Genomic DNA, 21,470 nt, shown 5'->3' with positions numbered 1-21,470 from the left:
GTATCACCACGATAAATTCAAAAACTACCGAAAATATTTTCAAACGGTTTTCAGCAATGAAAAGAGTGATTCGTGATGATGGTTTAGGTTAAAATTAATTAAAGTATTGTTTAAATTTTATGAAATACGGCGATAATTGTGGAAGATGTCGAAAAAATATGACGGTTCGCCACGAAAACCAATGGGTATTAACAATATGAACGTTTTATGTTGATCTTATCCCGAGTTACATATTTTTTATTTGTTTTTTTTGATATAGCGAGCTTTGAAATATCGTGTCTTAATATGATATGCGAAATAGTGGCAGACAAAGATTAGAGAAAATCGGAAGTTTGTCTCGTATCGACAAAATATATAAGGATATTCAAAAGTTAATCCAAAATAACTGCATATTCAATTCGTCAGTGCAGATTAAAAAAAAAAAAACATAAATGAAGGCGTTATCTAAATGATTTCCATAAATATTACAGCTATGTTTAAAATATTTTAATTAGAAAAAGAGTTTAGCTAAGTTAATTTTATTAGGCACACTTGTATGAGGTAATTGAACTTAGGAAGTGATTGCGTCATTATTATAACTAGTATTATTAGAGTAAATGCTGAAGAAATTCGAAAGTAACAAGTAGTTTAAAACAAGTTATTTTTAAAGTCATAGATTCAGAAACTGGACCGTAAATTAATATCTGTACGGAGCGGATTTTTTTTTAATAATAAATTGCCTAATTAAATTGGACAAAAATGTTGTAAAGGAGTAAAGTGCTCTGGAGGTATTAAAAGTTTGCAGTCCGTACCTAAACACTCTTAGGTCGTGTCAGATTGTCATCAGATCGAATTAAGAGAGTGTGAGAACAAAGAATGCACATACTTGCGCACTAAAGCATCTCCTCCTCTTACACAGTTGACTGTTCTCAGTTGAGATTGACTGCTGTGGCGATTTTTTTCGAAAATTCGATCAATTAGTCATCATTATCATATTTAGTCTAGTGATGAAAACATCGTGAGGTAACTTTAATAAGTTAAAAGTGAAGTAACAGCCTATAAATGTCCCATTGCTGGAATAAGGCCTTGTCTCTTTTTGAGGAGAAGGTTTGGAGCCATACAACGCTGCTCCAATACGGGTTATTGGATTAACTTCTAACGAAATAAATTATATTCATATCTGCCATCACGCGATGGAGAGGAATATGACGTGGCAGATGGAGCTCTTACTTTAATTCCAGAACTTGGCTGACAATGTTAAAACGATAATTTATTAAAACGACTAAAATAATATAATTTGAATAAACAATATATTAATAATAAAGTTGTTTGAGGGAAATGTGTAACGGCTTGTAAATCTCACACAGCTGTTAAAGAAGCATTTGGAGTTGAATCACAATGTCCAAATTAACTTTTGTATTTTCTGTATCAGTATTGAAACATACTCCAAGATGTGACGTACGGATATTTTTAGGTTTTATCTATAAAGCCACTAACGTAAATGATGTTTCGTAACCGTCTTTCAAGATTTACACCCCAATTTACAAGATTAATGGACCGTTCTCTAGATTATGTAGTTGCATTAATATCTTTACGTCCTATTTTATTATTTTTGATATGTAACACATCGTCGTTATCAATATTACTTTTATTGTTTTTTTATTATGCTTATATTAGATTCAAGCAAAGTTAACTTTTTGAGACTGAATTTACTAGATACAATAGCTAAGTAATTGCTACGACTAGATAGACGTAATCTGCCCCAGAAAGTTTAAAAATTGTGTATTATTAAAAAAAAAACACGTTAATATTACTCAAAAATTTCAAAAAAAAAATATTTTCAACAATTGTTCCTCGTTATATCAGTATACGCCTGTCCTTTCCAGGTTCAGGATCGATTCAGTGATTTAGGTGTGATGATGAAAACTCATTTAGACATTATTAATATCACTTGGTAAGAAGAGTTTTGGGCCAGCCCGTCTGGATGGGTACCACCCATTCATCACATATTCTACCACTAAACAGCAATACTTATCGTTAATAAACATTGAATGGTCGGTGGTGAATCAGTATGCCTGCCTATTTTACTTTCATTCATTTACAAAATGTGTATAGATAGAAATAAAAGTATACCTAAGAAAAACATATGTTTATAATGAGAAAATGACGTCTTTGACTTATACAAAAAGATATAAAACTATAGTTGAACATTTTTTTAATATTTACGATCACGGATCTACGCACTTCGACTTGGCTATTATCATAAAGAACGTAAGTGTAGGATGCGAATTATTACAAGGTCTCCAAGGCTGCGTGTTGCACGATAATTACAACCTGTTACATTCAGTTCTAAGATATGGGAAAAGGAAAAATAAAGTCATTTCAAATATTCGTAATCGTTTCAAATGCTATATGTGTTTATATATCAAAATACAATTTAAGCAAAAACAAGTTTATTATATCCGTAATACGAACCTTTACTAACACACACTTATGTAATTTGAAAAATAATTAAGCAAATGTAGTGGTCATGCAGTTTTTTGTATCATAGTAACACTCGCTTTATAGCCTGAAGGTTTTTTTAAAACGCTACCTAGAACCACCAAGAACTTTAATAATTATTCTTTCTTAAATCAACGTATAAATAATTCTGTACAATTCGATATTATACTCATTCCCCTTTTTTTATTAAATAATATTCAATAGTTCTCTCTATTTAATAAGCTCCAAACCTTCTCCTTAATTGGGAGAGGAGGCCTTAGCCCAACGGTGGGATATTAACAGGTTGTTACTGTTATACATATTTAGAATTCGATCGTGTATAAGATTGTCATTTTCCGAATATTTTTATGAAAAATTATAATAACTGAAATATCGAATGGCGGAATATTTATTGCTATACGTTCGTTATAAAGCGTGTTTTATTCGACCTTGTGATACATACCTAAATAACGATAGTGAAACTGCTAATTGTTATTCATTTTGTAGATCTATATAAATTATAGAGCCGTTTGATTGATATGCATGATACTCAGCTAAGTTTGTCTTGTTTGTTCATATTTTTTATATAATAGGAAATATATATTTGTTTATACATTAATGCGAAATAGGAACTTTTCTTATAAAATGAACATGAAGCTCAAATGCTTACTGATGAGCTAGAATATCCTGAAAAAAAACCTGCAAGTGTCGATCGAAAAATCCGCTACTTGTGTTTCCTAAATCCGCATTGCAGCAGCGTGGTGGAATACGTTCCAATTCTCCTCAAATAAAGAAAACAGGATGTTATCCTGTAAATGACACCTTCTCTTAATTTGAGAACTTTTACTTTTTTATGTCAAGGTTGAAAAAGTTAAAATTATTTTTTGCTGATTATATACATATACTACTTATATAGCTTGTAAAGTGTATAACTATTGGATTGTATGCCGCAGCTATATAATTTATTCGCCATATAAAATTAAGTTATATTGAGAAAACATTATTAAATACATTGTATCATTATGTAAAAGATTGTAAATGGAAACACAATGGGCTTGAAAAAAAATCTAATAACCCTTTGATGTATACACGATACATAAGGAAAAAAAGCGTGGAGCCGTGCCATTAGCGCAGCGCAAATTGTACTGACCACTTCGCCCACCAGCAGTGAATGGTAGGTATAGTGAAACATTTTGTAAAATGCTTTGAAATTTGCCATTTCATACTTTTTTAAAATAAATTATTACAAGTTTTGCGAACAATATTAGTCGTAAGCATAGAGCGCCATTATTTCCTTGTCACGTTCTTACGTAATATTAAAACATATAATATATTATAGCAAAGTAATTCACCCCGACTCCATCGAGGTCTATATCCTCATCTAGGTTCCAGGCTACTGTTATATCAAATTTCATCACAATCGGTCCAGTGGTTTAATCGGAATGAGGAAACTAATTTACTGACAACTCCTTTCCCATTTGTAATATTGATATAGTTAATGCATGAAGTCGTATGAAACCTTATCGCATCGAGAGCAGACCTATTTTTATATAAACAAGATTAATTTCTAGGGATTCTTTAATAAAAAAATACTATTGTAAATGGATACAGTTCTTGGTACATCGTGTGAAGCTGGAAGATAATATAGGAAGGATCGAATGAAATCAAGTCGTTTTTATTTTCATTGTGTTATTAGATCTTGGACGTAGAAATATATCCACTAGTAAACTTTTCTTATCTTATAGCTTCTTCTAATATAACAAATTATATAAGAAAATATATTATACTGGATGCATTCTAAATTTAAAAACGAACCTCATGTTTGTGTGTTTTCAAGACCATATATCATTGAATTTCCATTATGCCATTAATTCGTGGGAGGCTTGTTTGTTTGTCAAAATACTGCAAGGATAAGGACCTGGAAGCTTTTATGACGGCTTCCCATCTGACTTTGATTATTTTTGGTAATGCCACCATGATAATAAAGTTGGATGCGCAAATCCTTTGGAACCCCTTGGGTTTTGCAGGGCTATATTATACTCTGCTGGAAGCCACACGGCATAGAACTTTGCTTTGGCTATGTCACATATATATCTTATAATTAAAATAAATGTTTGTCCTCTGTGCCTTCCTACTAACTATTCATCCGATTGTAAAAGAAACTTCGATGAGGTGATATATAAGTAAACTCGAAAGTACCTTTTTCTTTTCTTTTTCTTTCAGCCTTTTGCCGTCCACTGCTGGACGAAAGCCTCCCCCATAGAACGCCTAATTGATATATATAATTATCATCCCGATTACATATTATTAACGATCTGCAATTAAGCTTTTATACACTTATTACTATCACTGGTACGTGATTTTTAATTAAGAACTTGAAACTTTTCTAATTTTTTCCTGCCCAAAGTTTATAAAAAATAATATTACCTTTAGAAGGATTTACATTACATAATTGCAAGTTCTAATTTTTTTCTGTAGTTATCGTTACTCAAACATATTGCATGTGTTTAAAAATAAATAAGTATGTGCGAATGTGGTAACGATTTTGTAAGGCTTTTAAATCCTCAATGTTATAATGATGAAGGAGTTACGCATTTTATACAACTTTTAATTCTATAAATCTAGATTGGGCTATAGATAACATTTGGTAAACGCCGCTATTGTTTATACTTCGTGTTATTTGACCGTGGGGCTACTTTAGAATATAATACATGCATAGTATAGCTCTCTGGTAGGCTGACTTCCAATAAACATAAACGCAATGCACGAAAAGTTGGTTGTAATATATAGACAAACAAGAATTATAAGCGATATGAACAACAACTTAAAAGGAATTCAACGAAATCCAACTTCAGAGAAGAAATAGTGATATCCTTGCACCGATATTAGATAAGGCTTATTCAAACCATTTTGTTGCCTTTAATAAAAATTGATTTATTCTATCCTATAAATGGACATTAAGGTTGTATAGCAATAGCAAGCCATGAATTTGCCGATAAGTGTTTTAATTACGAAGGCTATATTGCGTGAACGTTACATCCAATTACGTCGTCCTACGCACTACTTGCGAATTATCGGAGTTGCCGCTTACGCATTAAAAATTAGGGCTAAGCTTTATCTGGACTTAAGCAAATTGTAACAACGTCTCGAACTCAACGCACGAAGATTATGTTTTTGTTAAAGAATTCGTTATGTTATTAATTAACCGATTAATTATTTACAATTGTGAGAGATCAAGTTAAGCTTTTGTTTAATTTTACCTTTTTTTTAAATAAGTTATCTGGGAAATAATTTAGAAATTTAATAAAAATGCAAACGCATAACCATTATACACTGGCCGCCAAAAAAATCGACCCACCAGTATTTTTTTACTTACAAAGTTGTTATCTTAACTATGCGACGACCTAGGTGGATTGTTTTACTTATGGGACATACATTTAACATTTTATTACCCACTTGATATTGATTTGGAGGAGTTGTAAGTGTTATTCAGGATATTTGGAATATTTTTAAAGTATTGATAAGAAAACGTTACTTTGTGCACAAAGTGCATGGTTAGTTTATTTCCAGTTCTTAACGCGGAGTCATCTCGGTTCGATGTTTATTATTGATTAAGTGTATGAAACTTTGTTGAAACAATAATTTTAATAAGTTTAAACATAAAAAATGGATACTACTGAAGCAGAAGCTGCTCAAGTCGTAGCTCTTATTCATGAGGGGTTAAGTCAGGATCTGGCAGGGGGCGTGTCACGAACCCGACCGATGACCGTTTTATTGGTTTGACGTCTTTAAGAAACCGACATCTTTCGGCTGTTGACGTTCAAGGTAGACTCCGAGAAAGTCGTGGAGTGTCTGTGAGTGAAAATACTGTAAGAAGAAGACTTCGAGAGCAAAACTTAACCCCTCACAAGCCAGCAACAGGACCAAAACTCACAGCATCCCATCGACAAGCAAGACTACAATTTGCTAGGCAGCACGTCGATTGGACACTGGACCAATGGGAGACAGTATTGTTCAGTGATGAAAGCCGAATGTCTCTAGTAGGCTCTGATGGACGACGTAACGTCATGCGAAGGCCAGGAGAACGCTACTCTCAGTGTTGCATTCGAGAAACAGTCCGATTTGGTGGAGGCTCTACAATGTTTTGGGGAGGTATTTCTTTGACGGGACGCACAGAGCTGGTTTTTTTCCGTAATCGTGCTGTTAATGCTGAAACTTACATAACGGACATTCTGGAGCCTCATGTGATGCCTTACGCTGGATATATTGGCGATAATTTCCAACTTATGCACGACAACGCACGACCTCATGCCGCTAGAATTGTTAAAGACTATCTCAGGGAAGTCGAAATTCCAGTTATGCAGTGGCCAGCCAATAGTCCGGACTTAAACCCGATAGAGCACCTCTGGGACCAGCGAAAACGTACGGTTCGAGCACGAAATCCAATTCCAGAAACCCTGAATCAACTGGAAGCTGCCCTAACTGAAGAATGGCAACGGACCCCACAGGAAGACATTAAAAAGCTAATCAGGTCACTTAATAGGCGTATGCAGGCAGTGATTAGGTCAAGAGGAGGAAACACTCCCTATTAAAGTAAGATTTAGGCACCCAAATTTAAAAACAAACGGCATAATCGTTTTGTACACAAAAAAATAAAATTGCGTAAAATTTTGTGTTTTCGTGTTTTGTCACATATTTACCTAAAAACCTATTTTTTGCGCACTATTTCTGTTTTTGTACAATCCTACAATTGCATTTTTTCATTATCAATCTTAAAAATATAAATATGTGGTAGTTTAAAACCATACGATAGCTTTTTTACAAAAAATGTAGGTGGGTCGATTTTTTTGGAGGCCAGTGTATATACTATTTTATAATATTCAGCCATTATACATTATATTCATTTATTAAATTTATTTTATAATTTAAAATTGTCTTTAAATCTTCCAATTCTTCAATTTGGTTAAAATTAATTTTTATAGGAAATATTATCGTATTATAACTACTACTTTGGGTCTTAGTTGATAACAAACAAACAATTTAAAGCATGTACTGTGTACTGCGCTGCAATCGTTAAATATAAGAAAACAACGAAAAACAACATTACGCACAAAACCATTTCATACATCCTATGACATATTATATTTAACTGTATATGTGGAACGCATTATTATACAAAGCAGGGCGAGATCGGGTCTGTTTTTCTTTATTAGCTGTGCATATCCGCCTTTGTCCAAATAAAATCGTAATAGCTTCCTCAAAAAAACGTACATGCAGTAGTTACATTACGGTCAACGATAACGAGCGATAAACTATAATAAATGCGCAACATCTGTTTTTTATACTGCAACCATACTTGTTGCTGTAAACATAATTTATTTCATACCTTTTATAACATTAACTACTGTTGCAATACCTTTAGTTCTAGCAAGTTTAACATATTACCTATTACTTAAAGAGTATTTCAAATAAACTTTATAACTTATTACATACACCTGTTAATATAAGTCTATAGTATATATAAGTCGATTTTTTTTAAAATTATTTAAGTAAATGGCAAATCCGCATTAACCGGATATTATTACTGGTGGTAGGGCTTTGTGCAAGCTCGTCTGGGTAGGTACCACCCACTCATCAGATATTCTACCGCAAAACAGCAATACTTGATATTGTTGTGTTCCGGTTTGAAGGGTGAGTGAGCCAGTGTAATTACGGGCACAAGGGACATAAAATCTTAGTTACCAAGGTTGGTGGCGCATTGGCTATAAGCGATGGTTGACATTTCTTACAATGCCAATGTCTAAGAGCGTTGGTGACCACTTACCATCAGGTGGCCCATATGCTCGTCCGCCTTCCTATTCTATAAAAAAAAAAAAAACCGTCGGATAACCGAAATTTCGTGAAGAGGTAGTGGACAAAACTTGCACCCTAATACTGTATGTATTAGTTATATACCAGTCCCAGTTGGCCTTGCCCAAGCCCTACCAGTTTAAAGTCAATTTTATTATTATAAAGGTATCTTTATTTTTAGGATATATCTTTTATCAAAATGTGAAAATCAAGACTCAAGAAAACAATGATGAACCCAAGACAATCGTCGGGAACGGTAGTCGTTTAGTTTTCAAAGATATTCTCGCGAAATGTCTTGAACAAGCTAAATTCAATAAATTCCGTCCTGTATATTAATTCCCGTTAGATGCGTTAAAAACTAACATATATTTAAATAAGTGAAGTTTTTTGTATTTAATTATATGTACAGTTATTTTTTTACAGTTTATTATAAATATCAAATTTGCTTATTTTTGTTTTATGTATTTATTACGAAACACACATCATAATATAATACATAAACATCTGACAACAAACTTGTTTACCACAAGCCAACAAAGTTTCCACTTTAACATAAAAACATGGAGAGAACTTGATAACATTTAATTTAATAGAGAGAAAAAATACAATAGGAACATTAATATGAAATAAAGGTTTTTAAGGGTTTTTATATTATAAATATATATTCTGTGTTTAGAAGCGCCAATAAGAATTTAACATCTGCATCAACCGTATTCAAGTTTCCGATCTATTTTCGTGTCACGAGTTCTAGTTTTTATAAAACAACTCTATACGGCAAAACGATTCTAATGGCCTGCTTTTAGAAAGGATGTGAAGCGTGTTCTACATCTTTAACGAATTCTGTATAAATATTTTAAACATATTATTTATGTTAAACTAGATTAACTGACGTACTATCAAAATGTAGACGTGTTATTTATTTATCTGTTTAAATAGCACCATCGAAACGTTGTGATTACAGGGATAACAACAATTGCAGATATTGCTAAAAGTATTCACATTCTATACCTAGGGATACATAACGCTTCACCTTTAAGAATATGTAATATATTGAGTGAAAAGAGTTCTATTAACATTGGAGCCCCTTCCAAGGATGAATTTTGAGTTCATATTTGTTTCTATGCTACAGCAACGACCACTGCCTAGTATAATTTATAGTAGAAACAACGGTGGTAGTTTAAAGTTTTAAGTAAAATTTGTAATTTTATAATTGAAAAGTGGTTGTAATTTGAACAAAGTATATTTTAAGTATTAGATAAATGTCATTATTTTTACGTAATTATCGTCTATAGTTATAATATAACACCCAATGAGACACCCGTACACTGTACGCACTTCTACAAATGTCGCGATGTATATTTCGAGGAAATGTTTTTACACCGTTTTAATATTTATACTATCGATATATAAAATAACATAATTACAATTGATTTACTATTGAGACTTGGGGGATATACATTCCAGCTTTATGTCTAAAGTGTTTGATAATTTAAAAAGATCAAACAATATGTTTTTGAAAGTACTACCATGAGTTACCAGATACCCCATATTCTTCGTTTTTAAAAATTGTATGGTTAATCTAAACTGAACCTTTCTAGACACTTGTTTAATTCTTAAACACGTGTCATAATGTCAAAGGTCAATTTTAAGTTGCAAGCTATACCCAAAACGTACTTGACCGATTTCTTGACGACATTTCAGCCGTGAATGAATATTCAAACACACGAGCTTGTTTAGACTTTATAAAATTAGTTCTTGTAGCACGTGGCCTTTGTTAGAACGCTATTTTTTATTGTACACAGAAACTTTAGCAAGAAACACGGAAATTTACGAATCGTATAAACATTACCTAAAAATCTGTTAAAAACTTTTATATGAAACAGCGGTTTAATAGGACATTTTCCGATTATTTTTTTAGAGTTAATAATTATTTTAAAGTTTTTCTCGTTAACGGTTTGTTTACGATTATAAATTTTTGTAGGCTCCGTCAGATAGGCTAGACAATAGTTTTTTAGATCAAACGCAATCACAATGTTAATTGACATTTAAAGCCTATATAATTTGATCTTAAATGTGATAATTCTTATTAAACGGAGCGCAATCAGAATAGTTTTAATAAAACCTTTTTCTGACTGAATGAATTTGCCTGTTTGATCTCCTAAAGATAAAAAATATTAAATATAAATATATATTATAATCCGAGTAAAATCTTACAACTTACCATTTCTTTTTTCAAATAGATCAATTGCGAGTCTAGATCCGTCGGATGATTGTCATCAGCAGGTGCCGGTGTAGGTGGATCTCTAAGATCAGGCTCGCCGTCTGCGAAGCCACTTAGGCTCTTTGGCAACGGGGGCAGACCTTGCAGTGACATCGTACTGATTGCTCGAAACTGCTTGCGTAGTCTAGTAAAAGAAATTTCAGTTTAACGGTTGGGTTTTATTTGAGAATCTAGAAGTATTTCATAAGACAAAAGGAAAGGAAATGCCTGTAGATGATCCACAACTAGAAAATTTACTATCGGCGTAGTCCGTATTTGGTTCTAAGTCAAAAATCCGCCGATCAGCGTGGGATAAACATGAAAACTTAGTGGTGCGCGGACTTGAATCTCTCGGTTCTTAAATTAGAAAGTCTTAAAATTTCTTAATCAATAAACTCAAATAAAGCACTCAGCTAAAAAGGCAACCTGTTTTGACTTTTTTGGGTAAGTAATGTCATATATTCTATGATAAACATTTTATTGTAATAAGCGTACATAGCATGAACGTATTAAAAATGGCTCTCAAAAAGGTTTTTAAACAATATGCGTTAATAGAAATCCCGGTGCAGATACGCAAGGGATATAATTAGTGGCTAGACTGGGCACTTGTTTAAATGTACCAGAATTTAAAACTGATTTCTCAACATATACTAATAAATTCCTCTATTCTTCTAGAGTTGTTTCTTTCTTATATCATGAAAATATTTGTATTTAAAATTTAAACGATGAAAACTAAATATTATTTAACGTATAAAGAAGAAAATATTCACGTCAGCTTTTCGGATCGAAATATGACATTTTATAGCTAGCATAAAATACAAACGAGTATGTAAGATAAGAAGTAGATTTTAATTTCAATGTATGTTTGGCCGAATTCCAGATAATTCGATCGATGTTACAATCCTCCGTCAATAGCGGTCAACTTTGATTGTAGGCTTTCTCTTTTATTTACAGAATATTTTATTTAATTTTTAAAATAACTCATCCATCTCACTAAGACACAGATTTCATGTTTCGATTAAAAATTTAAGTAAATATTAAAATTGGCCATAGTTTTTTACTAAAATTGGACGAGGTTTATGTCTTACCGATATTTATATATTTTACCGATTTTTGTATATTATTTGATTTACTAACCAAAATAGAAATAAATGATAATTATCTTAATCTATCTAGTATCGCGTGCGATAGAAATTCATCACTTTTGTTTTGAACGCAAATCGATCAATTTTATGCGTTCACAAATGTGGCATTGCATGGCACCTACCGTATGATACGAGTTTTATTAATAATAAGTACAAAATGTAAGGCAATTTTAGAAGCGAATTTACTAACGCACATATATATGCTTGAAGCGTTTCTTTCGCTAAATTAAAAACTATTGGTTAGTTTTTTTATATATAAGCATATAATACATATGGTACATCTAATTGCATACTAAACTGTAAACGATGGTTGTTAAAGTATTTTAAATGTACTAGCCGGTATGCTTAAGTCGGGTTTAAAATACTTGCATAATGTAATTTAAACGTCATGGCTAGTGGGAGTCCCTAGAAGTGCATGTTACTAGGCTCACCTCGTGCCATAGGTTATTTCATAGTTTGAAATTTGTATAGCACCTATTGCGGTAGTGATTTAAAAAAAATGGTAGACAGTTAATATAGCGAGCAAGAAATAGAATGTTCAGTGTTACAGATAATGAAAAAATTTGCTAAACTTTTAAAACAGTCAGCCATTTAAACCACTAATTACTTATGAGATTAAAGTACGATAGAAGCAAAACTTGAATATTCAATATGTACATATAGGACTCGTACAAATCAATCGTAGTTTTTTATGTACCTATTTACTTCTGTTGTCAAGATATAATTTGTTGTAGTAGTTTTTTAAGACTAGACTTATTATTATTTAGCATATTTTATCTTGATAAATATAACAAGTATTATACTATAAAACTAAGTAATACATGTTTTATTCATAATAAAATAAAAATAAACGATTTCATTGCTACCCGGTAGGCAACGTTTTTTTATTTCTGTGTTTTTATTTGATGTTGTTTTATTGAATACTATTTCAAATAATATTCTAATTAAAATAATATGAGGTGTTTTTTTTATTTTATAATTATGATGATATGATCAAACGTTTCCATTATTAATGTTTACGAAGAGTACTTAACTATAATTATATATTTCGAAACAGTCAATGCTATTACTTGCAACAATTACTTATGAAAATATTATTTGATTGTCGTAATAAATAACGTGACGTAAGTTTTTTTTTTTCAAAAACTTAAATTCATGTTGACATTCTACACATTTTTTTTAAATATTCAGGTCACGAACCTTAGTATAATTTATGACGCATCTATAAACGAAGGTTATTTATACCTAGATTTGAGATCATCGTCTTGTATGTATGCGTATGCTTGATCGTCTTCAGTATTGCCGCTCGTAAGGGATACTGCATAGTTATGTTCCGAATCTGAATCACACTGCATGTCATCATTATCCTTGCCATCTAAACATTCAGGAACATTTGATTGCGACCTCATTGTTTGCAGTTCATATATTAACATTTCATGGTTATTCATGTCCTTCATCATTTCGATTTCAGACGAGTCGTTGCCGTTAGATAGATTCGTAGAATCCTTCCCTTTATCTATAACGGCATTCGCTTCGTCTTTGTTGTTGTTTCTACTCGCGAGAATTTCTGAAATGAGCATTTCGGTAACTCTTGATGTTTTTCGTTCGAGGGAATTGTTATTTTTATTTAAAGCCTCATCCTGTGAGTGATGTTCTGAATTATCTTGATTATCTGATAGGTCATTGAGTGGTTTCAGCGTAGTGTTCTGTAATCTATCTTCCACATTTGGTATCTCTGCTACTGTGGCATAACACCCTTCTGTAATCGGACTTTGGGGTGGCTTCGCGTCTACTGGCAATGTATATATACCGATTTCCGGTTGTTTTAAATATCTGCTTTGTTTAACACTTTTTTGTACAGGTGGTAAGGGTTTCATTGGTTTCAACTTAGGTTTTGGTGACATTGGAGGCGGCGGAGCTCTGCGCAAAGGCAGGGTTTTTTCAGCAAAACTAGATGATTTAGAAACTTTACACTTTGAATCTTGATCTAATTTATTAGAAGTAGATAAAGATCGCACTAATATTTGTTTGCATGTTTTGACTGCTTTAGAATTCAGCGATTCACTTGATTTATTAGATGTTGGAGATTGAATCGAGTTACTATCACTTGAGCTTCTTCTAGAGTTCTGACCACTCGATTTCCTCTCATCAGATGAAGAGCTACGATCACTGATAACGTCTTTTATAAATGATTTGACGCGCGCGAGCCCGTTTTGTCGAGGCGACACGGAAGGCTTATTCGGTGTCGAATTCCTATCCAAAGTTTTGGCCTTTGATGAAACATGATTAATTTCATTTTTAGTAAATGTTCTACTTTTAGATAGCGTCGCCTTTGAATCTGCTACGGCTTTTCTAGTTTTTGCCAGCGCTTCGGCCACCATGCTCTGGCTAGGCCTTGGTGGGACAGGTGGGGGTCCTTTTATTTTGGTGGTCTTCATAGGATGGGCGTTTGATTGTACCATCAGCATGCTTAAACGAGGCGTCACTCGGACAATACTATAACACGAACACTATAGTATAATGAGCGCGGTTATATTAACATCACGTAAGTCACGCGCGCGTAAGCTCTGAGCGCTTATTTGACGCGACCGTCCCCGCCCGTGCGCCACTCAGACTGCGGCATACGCTGATTAATACGACCACCGCGACGCGATTGTCGTCCCTCAGCACACAACTACTTTTTTATTATTGGACGGACACAAATAACTTGCAACAAATTCCGAAAACGAAGTATATTTTTATTTTGCGAACTTAACTGTGTATTTTCTTATGACGTAGTTTAAGACGGTCAAACAATGAATTGAGCCACACATTATCTGCGAAACGATTGTTTACTATGAGAACGAACGCAACACTACCGGTTCGGCGCACGCCACATTGCATGGCGGCTATTGTAGGCTACTTTTGAAAGCACTTAGTGACCTATTGTTTTATACTCATCCAAATGTAACAACTGCTATTTGTAAGAGGGAAGCTAAATGTATACTATTACTTTGCTCCTTAATATATCTCAGAAATTGGTCACGATTATTAAAAAAAAAATGTAAAATGTTGTATTTTTTTAACACAGCCTACTAAATATTTTCTCTATTTTTCTTTACACATTAAAAGGATAGATAGTTTAAAAACATATTTTAAGTTTTCAAAAATATTGGTCTCTACTAATAATATTTTCGAACACTCTATAAAAGCTGTTAAATGCTGAGCTTTAAATTATTTTCTGATATCAATACATGAGTTAACGATTATATCTACGTATTCACGAAACCCGTAACAATTTAGTTTTTAAAATAATAAACTTATTCTTTTCTTTTGATTTTCCAATTTACTATTTTCCAATAATTTACTATTATTGTGATGTTTTTAGTATTACTAAACTTGACTGCCTCGTTGGTCTAGTGGCTATATGTAAGGCCGCAGACTCGGAGGTCCAGGGTTCAATTCCAGGTCGGATCAATAAAAAAGTTATTGGGTTTTTCTGTCCGAAAACTCTCAGTAGCAGCCCGGAGTCTGGAAGTTGGAAGTATACTTCAATGCCTCAGAAAGCTCTTTCCGGTCTTGTCTGAATGTAGTCCCATCGGATTATGAGAGTTAGGGAATAGAGTGCACCTGTGTTTGCGCACACTCTTGTGCATTATAATATGTCCTGCGCAGTTGGCTAATCCCTCTTGAGATTGGCCACCATGGCCGAAATCGGTCTGGAGGACATTATTACTAAATATAGTGCTGCCTATTATGTAAATTAATCGAGTAGACTAGCAGCTATGTCTTTGGTTTGTATATTTCAAAAATCAGTTTAAAGTTACGCAATCAATGATCTAAATGGTTTACCCTCTGATAAAAATAGCATAGCTGTTGTTAACAACTAAAAATAATTAATTGTTCCATACCTTTATTATGTACTAGTAAAAAATATATAGAAAAAATAAATACTTATTAACCATTTAATGTCACACCCATATATATATAATATGACATGTTATAAGGTAGGTGGATGGGTAAAGGGCAAAAATCCTCATAACTAATTCAACTAATTTATTACGATTATTTATGTTTAAGTTTTTTTTTTCAAAAGAAGAAAGAAAAAAATTATACATTTAAAGAATATACAAAACCATGACCCTGTAAAATGGGTCCATTTTACAGGGTCATGGTTATATGGTTATATAGGGTCATGGTACCATTTATTTTGATTATTAGAATGGTAATGGCTCCCATTTATATAGTGACCATCTTAAGCTACCCAAGTTTAAAAGTTATATTTAAAAAATACTTTATTTACAATTTTGACAGTAAGTTTGTTATAAATATAGTTTAAAGTATAGTTTTGTGTGTTATAAACAATAACTCAAAAGTAAAAAACATTCAAAAGTAAAAAAAAACAGCCATACTAAGCTTTGTTGCGATCCGGTTATAAGTCATTGTAGTTTTGAAGGTTAGTGTTGCTTTGACAATAGGGCAATAGCTGGTTAATATTTCTTAATGTTATTATCTATAAGCGGTGGTGACCACTCCTTCTCCTTCAGGTTGCCCATTTGCCCATACACCAACCAATTTTATTGTTGTGTAGGGAGTGATCAGTTCTACAATGCTTCTTCTTTCGAATGACAAATAAATGATAACAAAAATAGAAAAATCTATGTTTAACTGTATAATTGCTACATCATTTTATAAGTTTAAGAAATAGTAGGTTTTTAAAACAGTAAGCAATACATTATATTTGGTAAATTAACTTACTTGATCACTTGTTATTGAACTTCCAGTCCTGTCTGCACATAGGACACTGTTGTTGCGGTTGCGAGTGAAGCCACTTAACGATGCAGTGAATATGAAAACAGTGGGAACACGCACCCCAGACCAAAGGACAATCGTCGCCTGGTAATTTGCAATCAGGACAACAGCTATCAAAAGGCATACGACAAATACCGCAGTTATCGTCGTTTGCAATCCACCGCCAAGTCGCTACACCAGTCCAACCTGTAAAATTGAATATATCCATGTATTTTCTCAAAATATAAAAGTTAAATCGACATAGGAAGATATAAAACAGTCATATCTTACTTTTAACAGTTACTTTCATTGCGTATATTTGACATCGCTTTTCAAATAATTTTAATAGCTAGGTATTATTTGAAATTTAAAACTTTAATTTTTTTATTTTGCAAATAAAAACATGTAGATCGTAGGTAATTAGTTAATAATTTTATATGAAATTTGACAGTGACATTCGCAAAATCAAAAATGACTTCAAATGTCAATTATGGTACATAGAAGATTTTTACTTAGAGAGTAAAAGTGGAAGAGGTTATATACGGCATTCTATGCATAACATATACTTTATCGTTATCCTTGTACAATTGGAAAAAATGTAATATTAGACTTTTCAATCGACCATTATGACATTTGCATACACGTTCTTAAGGGTAGAAAAAAGGGTTTAGAGGACCTAACATTGTACGAAGGCAAAGCCGCAAGTGGAAATTTAGTAAAAGTAGAATAAAAGCGTCAAAATTCTTAGAAATTGTTCTACAATGAATATTGCTATTTAACATTTTTGGTATCGCGCTTTTTTAAATATTAATTCCATTCGATTTAGTGTTTTTTGATCTGGTAGGTAAATGTATGTGACCAATGATTATTGTCATTGACTCATTGACATTTCTTAGTTTTTGACAGCTTGGAATTTTGTGATTTGTTAAATGATATGATCAATTGTAAATTGTGTTTGATGTGTTGGAATATTTACTATATGTTAACCATATTTCGTTTTATGTGAAAATATCTTACTTAAGCATTAACCAATTATAGACAAAAAATGTCAGGTTTTGACACAAAGTACGATGTAAGTTGGCATTATTTTTCGAGTACTATGAAAATTTATAAAATTAATAAACTAATCAATATATAAAAATATTATTAATTTTGCATACATAATTTATGTTGAATGATTTTAAGTTTCTTTCAAAACTATAGTATTAATACCACGTCTTTTTATTAAAATTATTTGAATCTAAGCGAAAGCAAGTACGATATAAAGTATTAAGAATTTAATAAAACAGCAAAAGTTGAAAAATTATGATTAAAATGTTTTGTGGTTTTCATATCTATTAGTTATCTTAAAATAAAATATTTTTACTAAACAAAATCAAAATTATCATTTATATTTGATATATTATTAGATGTTTCCATCTGGTGATGTGGGTGTGGTGGAAGGAGAAATGAATGTACCGACACGAGGAGTACCTTCAGGTGATAGCATGGAATTCAACACGCTAGACGAACCAATCAAGGAAACATTTGTAAGTTAATCTACCTACCCTTCTTTTAATTACAGCATGTATGTTCAAAAGCATTTAGGAATAAAAAAGAGAGTCCATTAAAATAAATCTATTTTCAATTTGTTGTTTCTTTGCTAATTAGATTTATAAAAGAAACAAATTTAAATCAACACTACATATATTCTATATACATACTTCTGCTAATTATCAATACTTTTGTGAAGGTTTAATTATTATCAGACTCGAGATGGCGCAGTGGTATGTACCGTTTAGTTTTATATGTTTAATTAGTGTTTATAAATCATCTCATACTCAGTGATGAATGAAAATGGAAATACAGTAAATGGTTAAATTCTGCCTGATATTTGTCCACCAGACTGTAATGGAGCAGCGAAGTAAATAATCTTCCAACAGGACATTTACAGACTGTTACTTACTACTTACTTTTAAAGATCAATAGGCCTAATTACAGGTGCAAATGTATTCACAACTGAGCTTTCAAAATTGACAGTATTGGTAAAGCAAGGTGTCTTCAGTTTTCAGTTTTAGTCATTCAAAAATTCACATGAAGTTTGTTTATCATTTAATTTATTAAATATATTTATCTTATTCTGGAAAAAGAAAAGTAAGCTAAGTAAAATATAAAAATATACTTTTTTGTTATGTTTCAGTTACGTGACTTAAGAGCTGTCGGAAACAAATTTTACCATGTCCTTATTCCTAGAGAAAAAACTAGTTTATTAAAAGAATGTAAGTGTTTCTTAAATTATATCATTATTCAATTCAAAAAGGTTTATTGTGGTTTATGGCTTGTGTTTTTTTTACATAGTGTTAATTATTAAGAGCAAATGTTAATTTTATTTGATTTGTTTACAGGGGATTTATGGGGTCCATTGCTACTGTGCACTTTCATGGCAACAGTCCTACAGGGGTCAACAGAAAGGGCAGATAATTCAAATGATGGTGGCCCCGAGTTTGCAGAGGTGTTTGTCCTAGTCTGGATTGGAGCAGCTATTGTGACCATAAATTCTAAATTGCTCGGTGGAAATATGTATGTTTACTCTATTTATTAAAATAGACATTACCCATCACTAAATAAATTAATAATTACAATGTATACATTCAATATTTGTTTGTCTTACATGAATAGTCTTTGACAAAATGTAAAGATAATTCTGCATTTTAAAGTATTATCTTAATAAGGTTGGACCAGCAAAGGTATGTTTAATAATAATAATATTGTTCTCCAGACCAATATCCACCACTGCAGGACATATTATAGCGCACAAGTGTGTGCGCAAACACAGGTGCACTCTATTTCCTAACTCTTATAATCCGATGGGACCTTAATCCGACACTACCGGTAAGAGTTCTGGCGCAGGACTTTTTCCAACTTCCAGACTCCGGGCTGCTACTGAAAATTTTCAATAGAAAAACTCAATAACTTTACTGGCCCGACCTGAGATTTTAACCCAGGACTTTGGGGTCTGGGGCCTTATATCTAGCCACTAGACCAACGGGGCAGTCTGTTTAATATGTGAGCACACGTCACAAGGGAATGCTTTTTATTATTTGTATGTTATCAATTACTTACAATAAAGCCAAATTAAATTTAATTTCTTTGTACAATATATTTTTTTCTTATTTCAGATCATTCTTTCAATCAGTTTGTGTTTTGGGTTATTGCCTGTTCCCCATTGCATTGTCATTGATCATCTGCAGAGTGATACTCTTCACAACTCAAAATACCTTCTTGTTTTTCCTACGTCTCGTCATTTCAATGATTGGATTTGCCTGGGCGACATTTGGTTAGTAGTAAAACTGTATTTTTTATTTATTAGATCTTTTATATTATTATATCTGTTATAAAACTGGTATTAATATTAATGACTATTATTTATAAATTGAATTAATTAAAAAATAGACTAAACGAATTTTAATTAATAATAAGTAGAATGATTTGTACTACTTGTAGTAGGGCTTTGTGCAAGCTCGTCTAAGTAGGTACCACCCACTCAGCAGATATTCTACCGTAAAACAGCAGTCATTGGTATTGTTGTGTTCCGGTTTGAGGGGTGAGTGAGCCAGTGTAATTACAGGCACAAGGGACATAACATCTTAATTCCCCGGGTTGGTGGCGCATTGGCGATGTAAGCAATGGTTAAGATTTCTTACAATGCCAATGTCTATGGGCGTTAGTGACCATTTACCATCAGGTGTCCGCCTACCTATACTATAAAAAAAACCTATTAAACTTAATGTTAAGAATTTGGAATGTGCCAATGGTTGTGCGAAAACCTTATAATTTTTAAACAATTTTCAGCGGCTACAAAGTTTCTCGGTGATAGTCAACCTGAGGGCAAGAAGGGACTTGCAGTGTTTCCAATATGTTTATTCTATTTCATACTATCATGGCTTGTTGTATCGCACAGTAATGTTTAGCTAAATTATCTACTATGTATTTATTTATTGTGATACGAATTTTATAGAAGAATATGTGAATAAATGTTAGTTAAGTCTGTATATTTAAGATTTGTAAACGCTACATTATAAATGTCGACATGTACATGTCAGTCATATGCACTATTTTACAATGATATTTTATCTTTGGACATGCCCACATTAAACTATAATCTTATATAAAGTGAGAAGAGTGACTCTCTTTTATTTAGTAGCTTACGATCCTGCAATCCTATAAGACGTCATTCAGTTGTATGTCCGATGAATAAATATACAAATTATACCTTCGTTCTATACATGTAATTATTATGTCTTTTTTCTTATAGTATTGTTATTTTTTATTTATACTCTAAAAGTTGTAGCTCGTATTGTTTTTTCTATGTTAGGGTTACCAGGTGTGCATACATTCTTTTCTTTTTACGGTCAACCCTGGCCAAATATTTGTCATTATTCTATAAGGCAGTATCACCGACTGACGCTTGTAGAGCGTATATAAGGCTTTTGAAAAATGCAATAATATCCGGATTTATTTAATGCAGATAATTCGGATTTAGTATTTTAAGGCAATAGGGTATTCTCGGTGCCCGAGTTATCTTCATAGTAAATTTCATCAAAATCATTTCAGCGGTTTTGCCGAAGTTTCGCATTTATAATAAATTCAGATTGAAAGTTATTTTTTAGTTATTTTTATTTGTATATAATTGTCAATAGATAAAATATCATTTATCTTAAAATATGTTTTAAAGAATAATAATAATTGCATTTTCTGTATCGTGGACATAAAATGACGTTAAAACATTCCATTACAAAGGTTTCGTACATAATTATATGTCATTTCTTATATTATAACCGTATTAACATTTTTTGTACATACTTATAAATAAAAAAATATTTTTCGTCAGTTGTAAAGTTTATTTCGTACATTGATAATAATCATAAACATATATAAAAATACAATTTAGACTATGGAAATTCGAGACAATCAGTACAGTTACAGACTATTTAAGATTAAATCAA

At 32.2% G+C, this 21,470-nt stretch overlaps 3 protein-coding genes across 4 annotated transcripts in view; 2 read left to right on the top strand and 1 right to left on the bottom strand.

Annotated features, from left to right (window-relative positions):
* LOC126771122 (probable serine/threonine-protein kinase DDB_G0283337) overlaps positions 1-16,932 on the bottom strand; it is a 40,974-nt gene extending 24,042 nt beyond the window's left edge. Inside the window, exons 1-3 of one of the 2 annotated variants that reach the window (XR_007669513.1) lie at positions 16,777-16,932; positions 16,453-16,692; positions 10,532-10,715 (exon numbers count right to left, since the gene is read on the bottom strand). Coding sequence is in view for 1 of the 2 variants with exons in the window: in XM_050490854.1 (XP_050346811.1) it covers positions 10,532-10,715; positions 12,961-14,183 (1,407 nt within the window). In the remaining variant the exon portion in view is untranslated. Of the gene's footprint in view, positions 1-10,531; positions 10,716-12,960; positions 14,559-16,452; positions 16,693-16,776 lie in introns of those variants that run through there. The other variant, XM_050490854.1, reaches the window with a different exon arrangement.
* Positions 1-21,470, top strand: part of LOC126771132 (coiled-coil domain-containing protein 85C-B) — a 142,780-nt gene that overhangs the window by 35,014 nt on the left and 86,296 nt on the right. The window lies entirely within an intron of this gene.
* Positions 17,353-21,250, top strand: LOC126771174 (protein YIPF6). Its single transcript, XM_050490931.1, has 6 exons — positions 17,353-17,557; positions 17,895-18,014; positions 18,665-18,743; positions 18,870-19,044; positions 19,644-19,801; positions 20,317-21,250. Exons 1-6 carry the CDS (start codon positions 17,531-17,533, stop codon positions 20,433-20,435), a joined length of 678 nt encoding a protein of 225 aa, XP_050346888.1. The 5' UTR covers positions 17,353-17,530; the 3' UTR covers positions 20,436-21,250.

The sequence above is a fragment of the Nymphalis io genome, chromosome 10, assembly GCF_905147045.1.
Source record: "Nymphalis io chromosome 10, ilAglIoxx1.1, whole genome shotgun sequence".
Taxonomy (NCBI): domain Eukaryota; kingdom Metazoa; phylum Arthropoda; class Insecta; order Lepidoptera; family Nymphalidae; genus Nymphalis; species Nymphalis io.
Note: the sequence above shows the minus strand (reverse complement) of the source record. Positions and strands in the feature narration are given on the sequence as shown.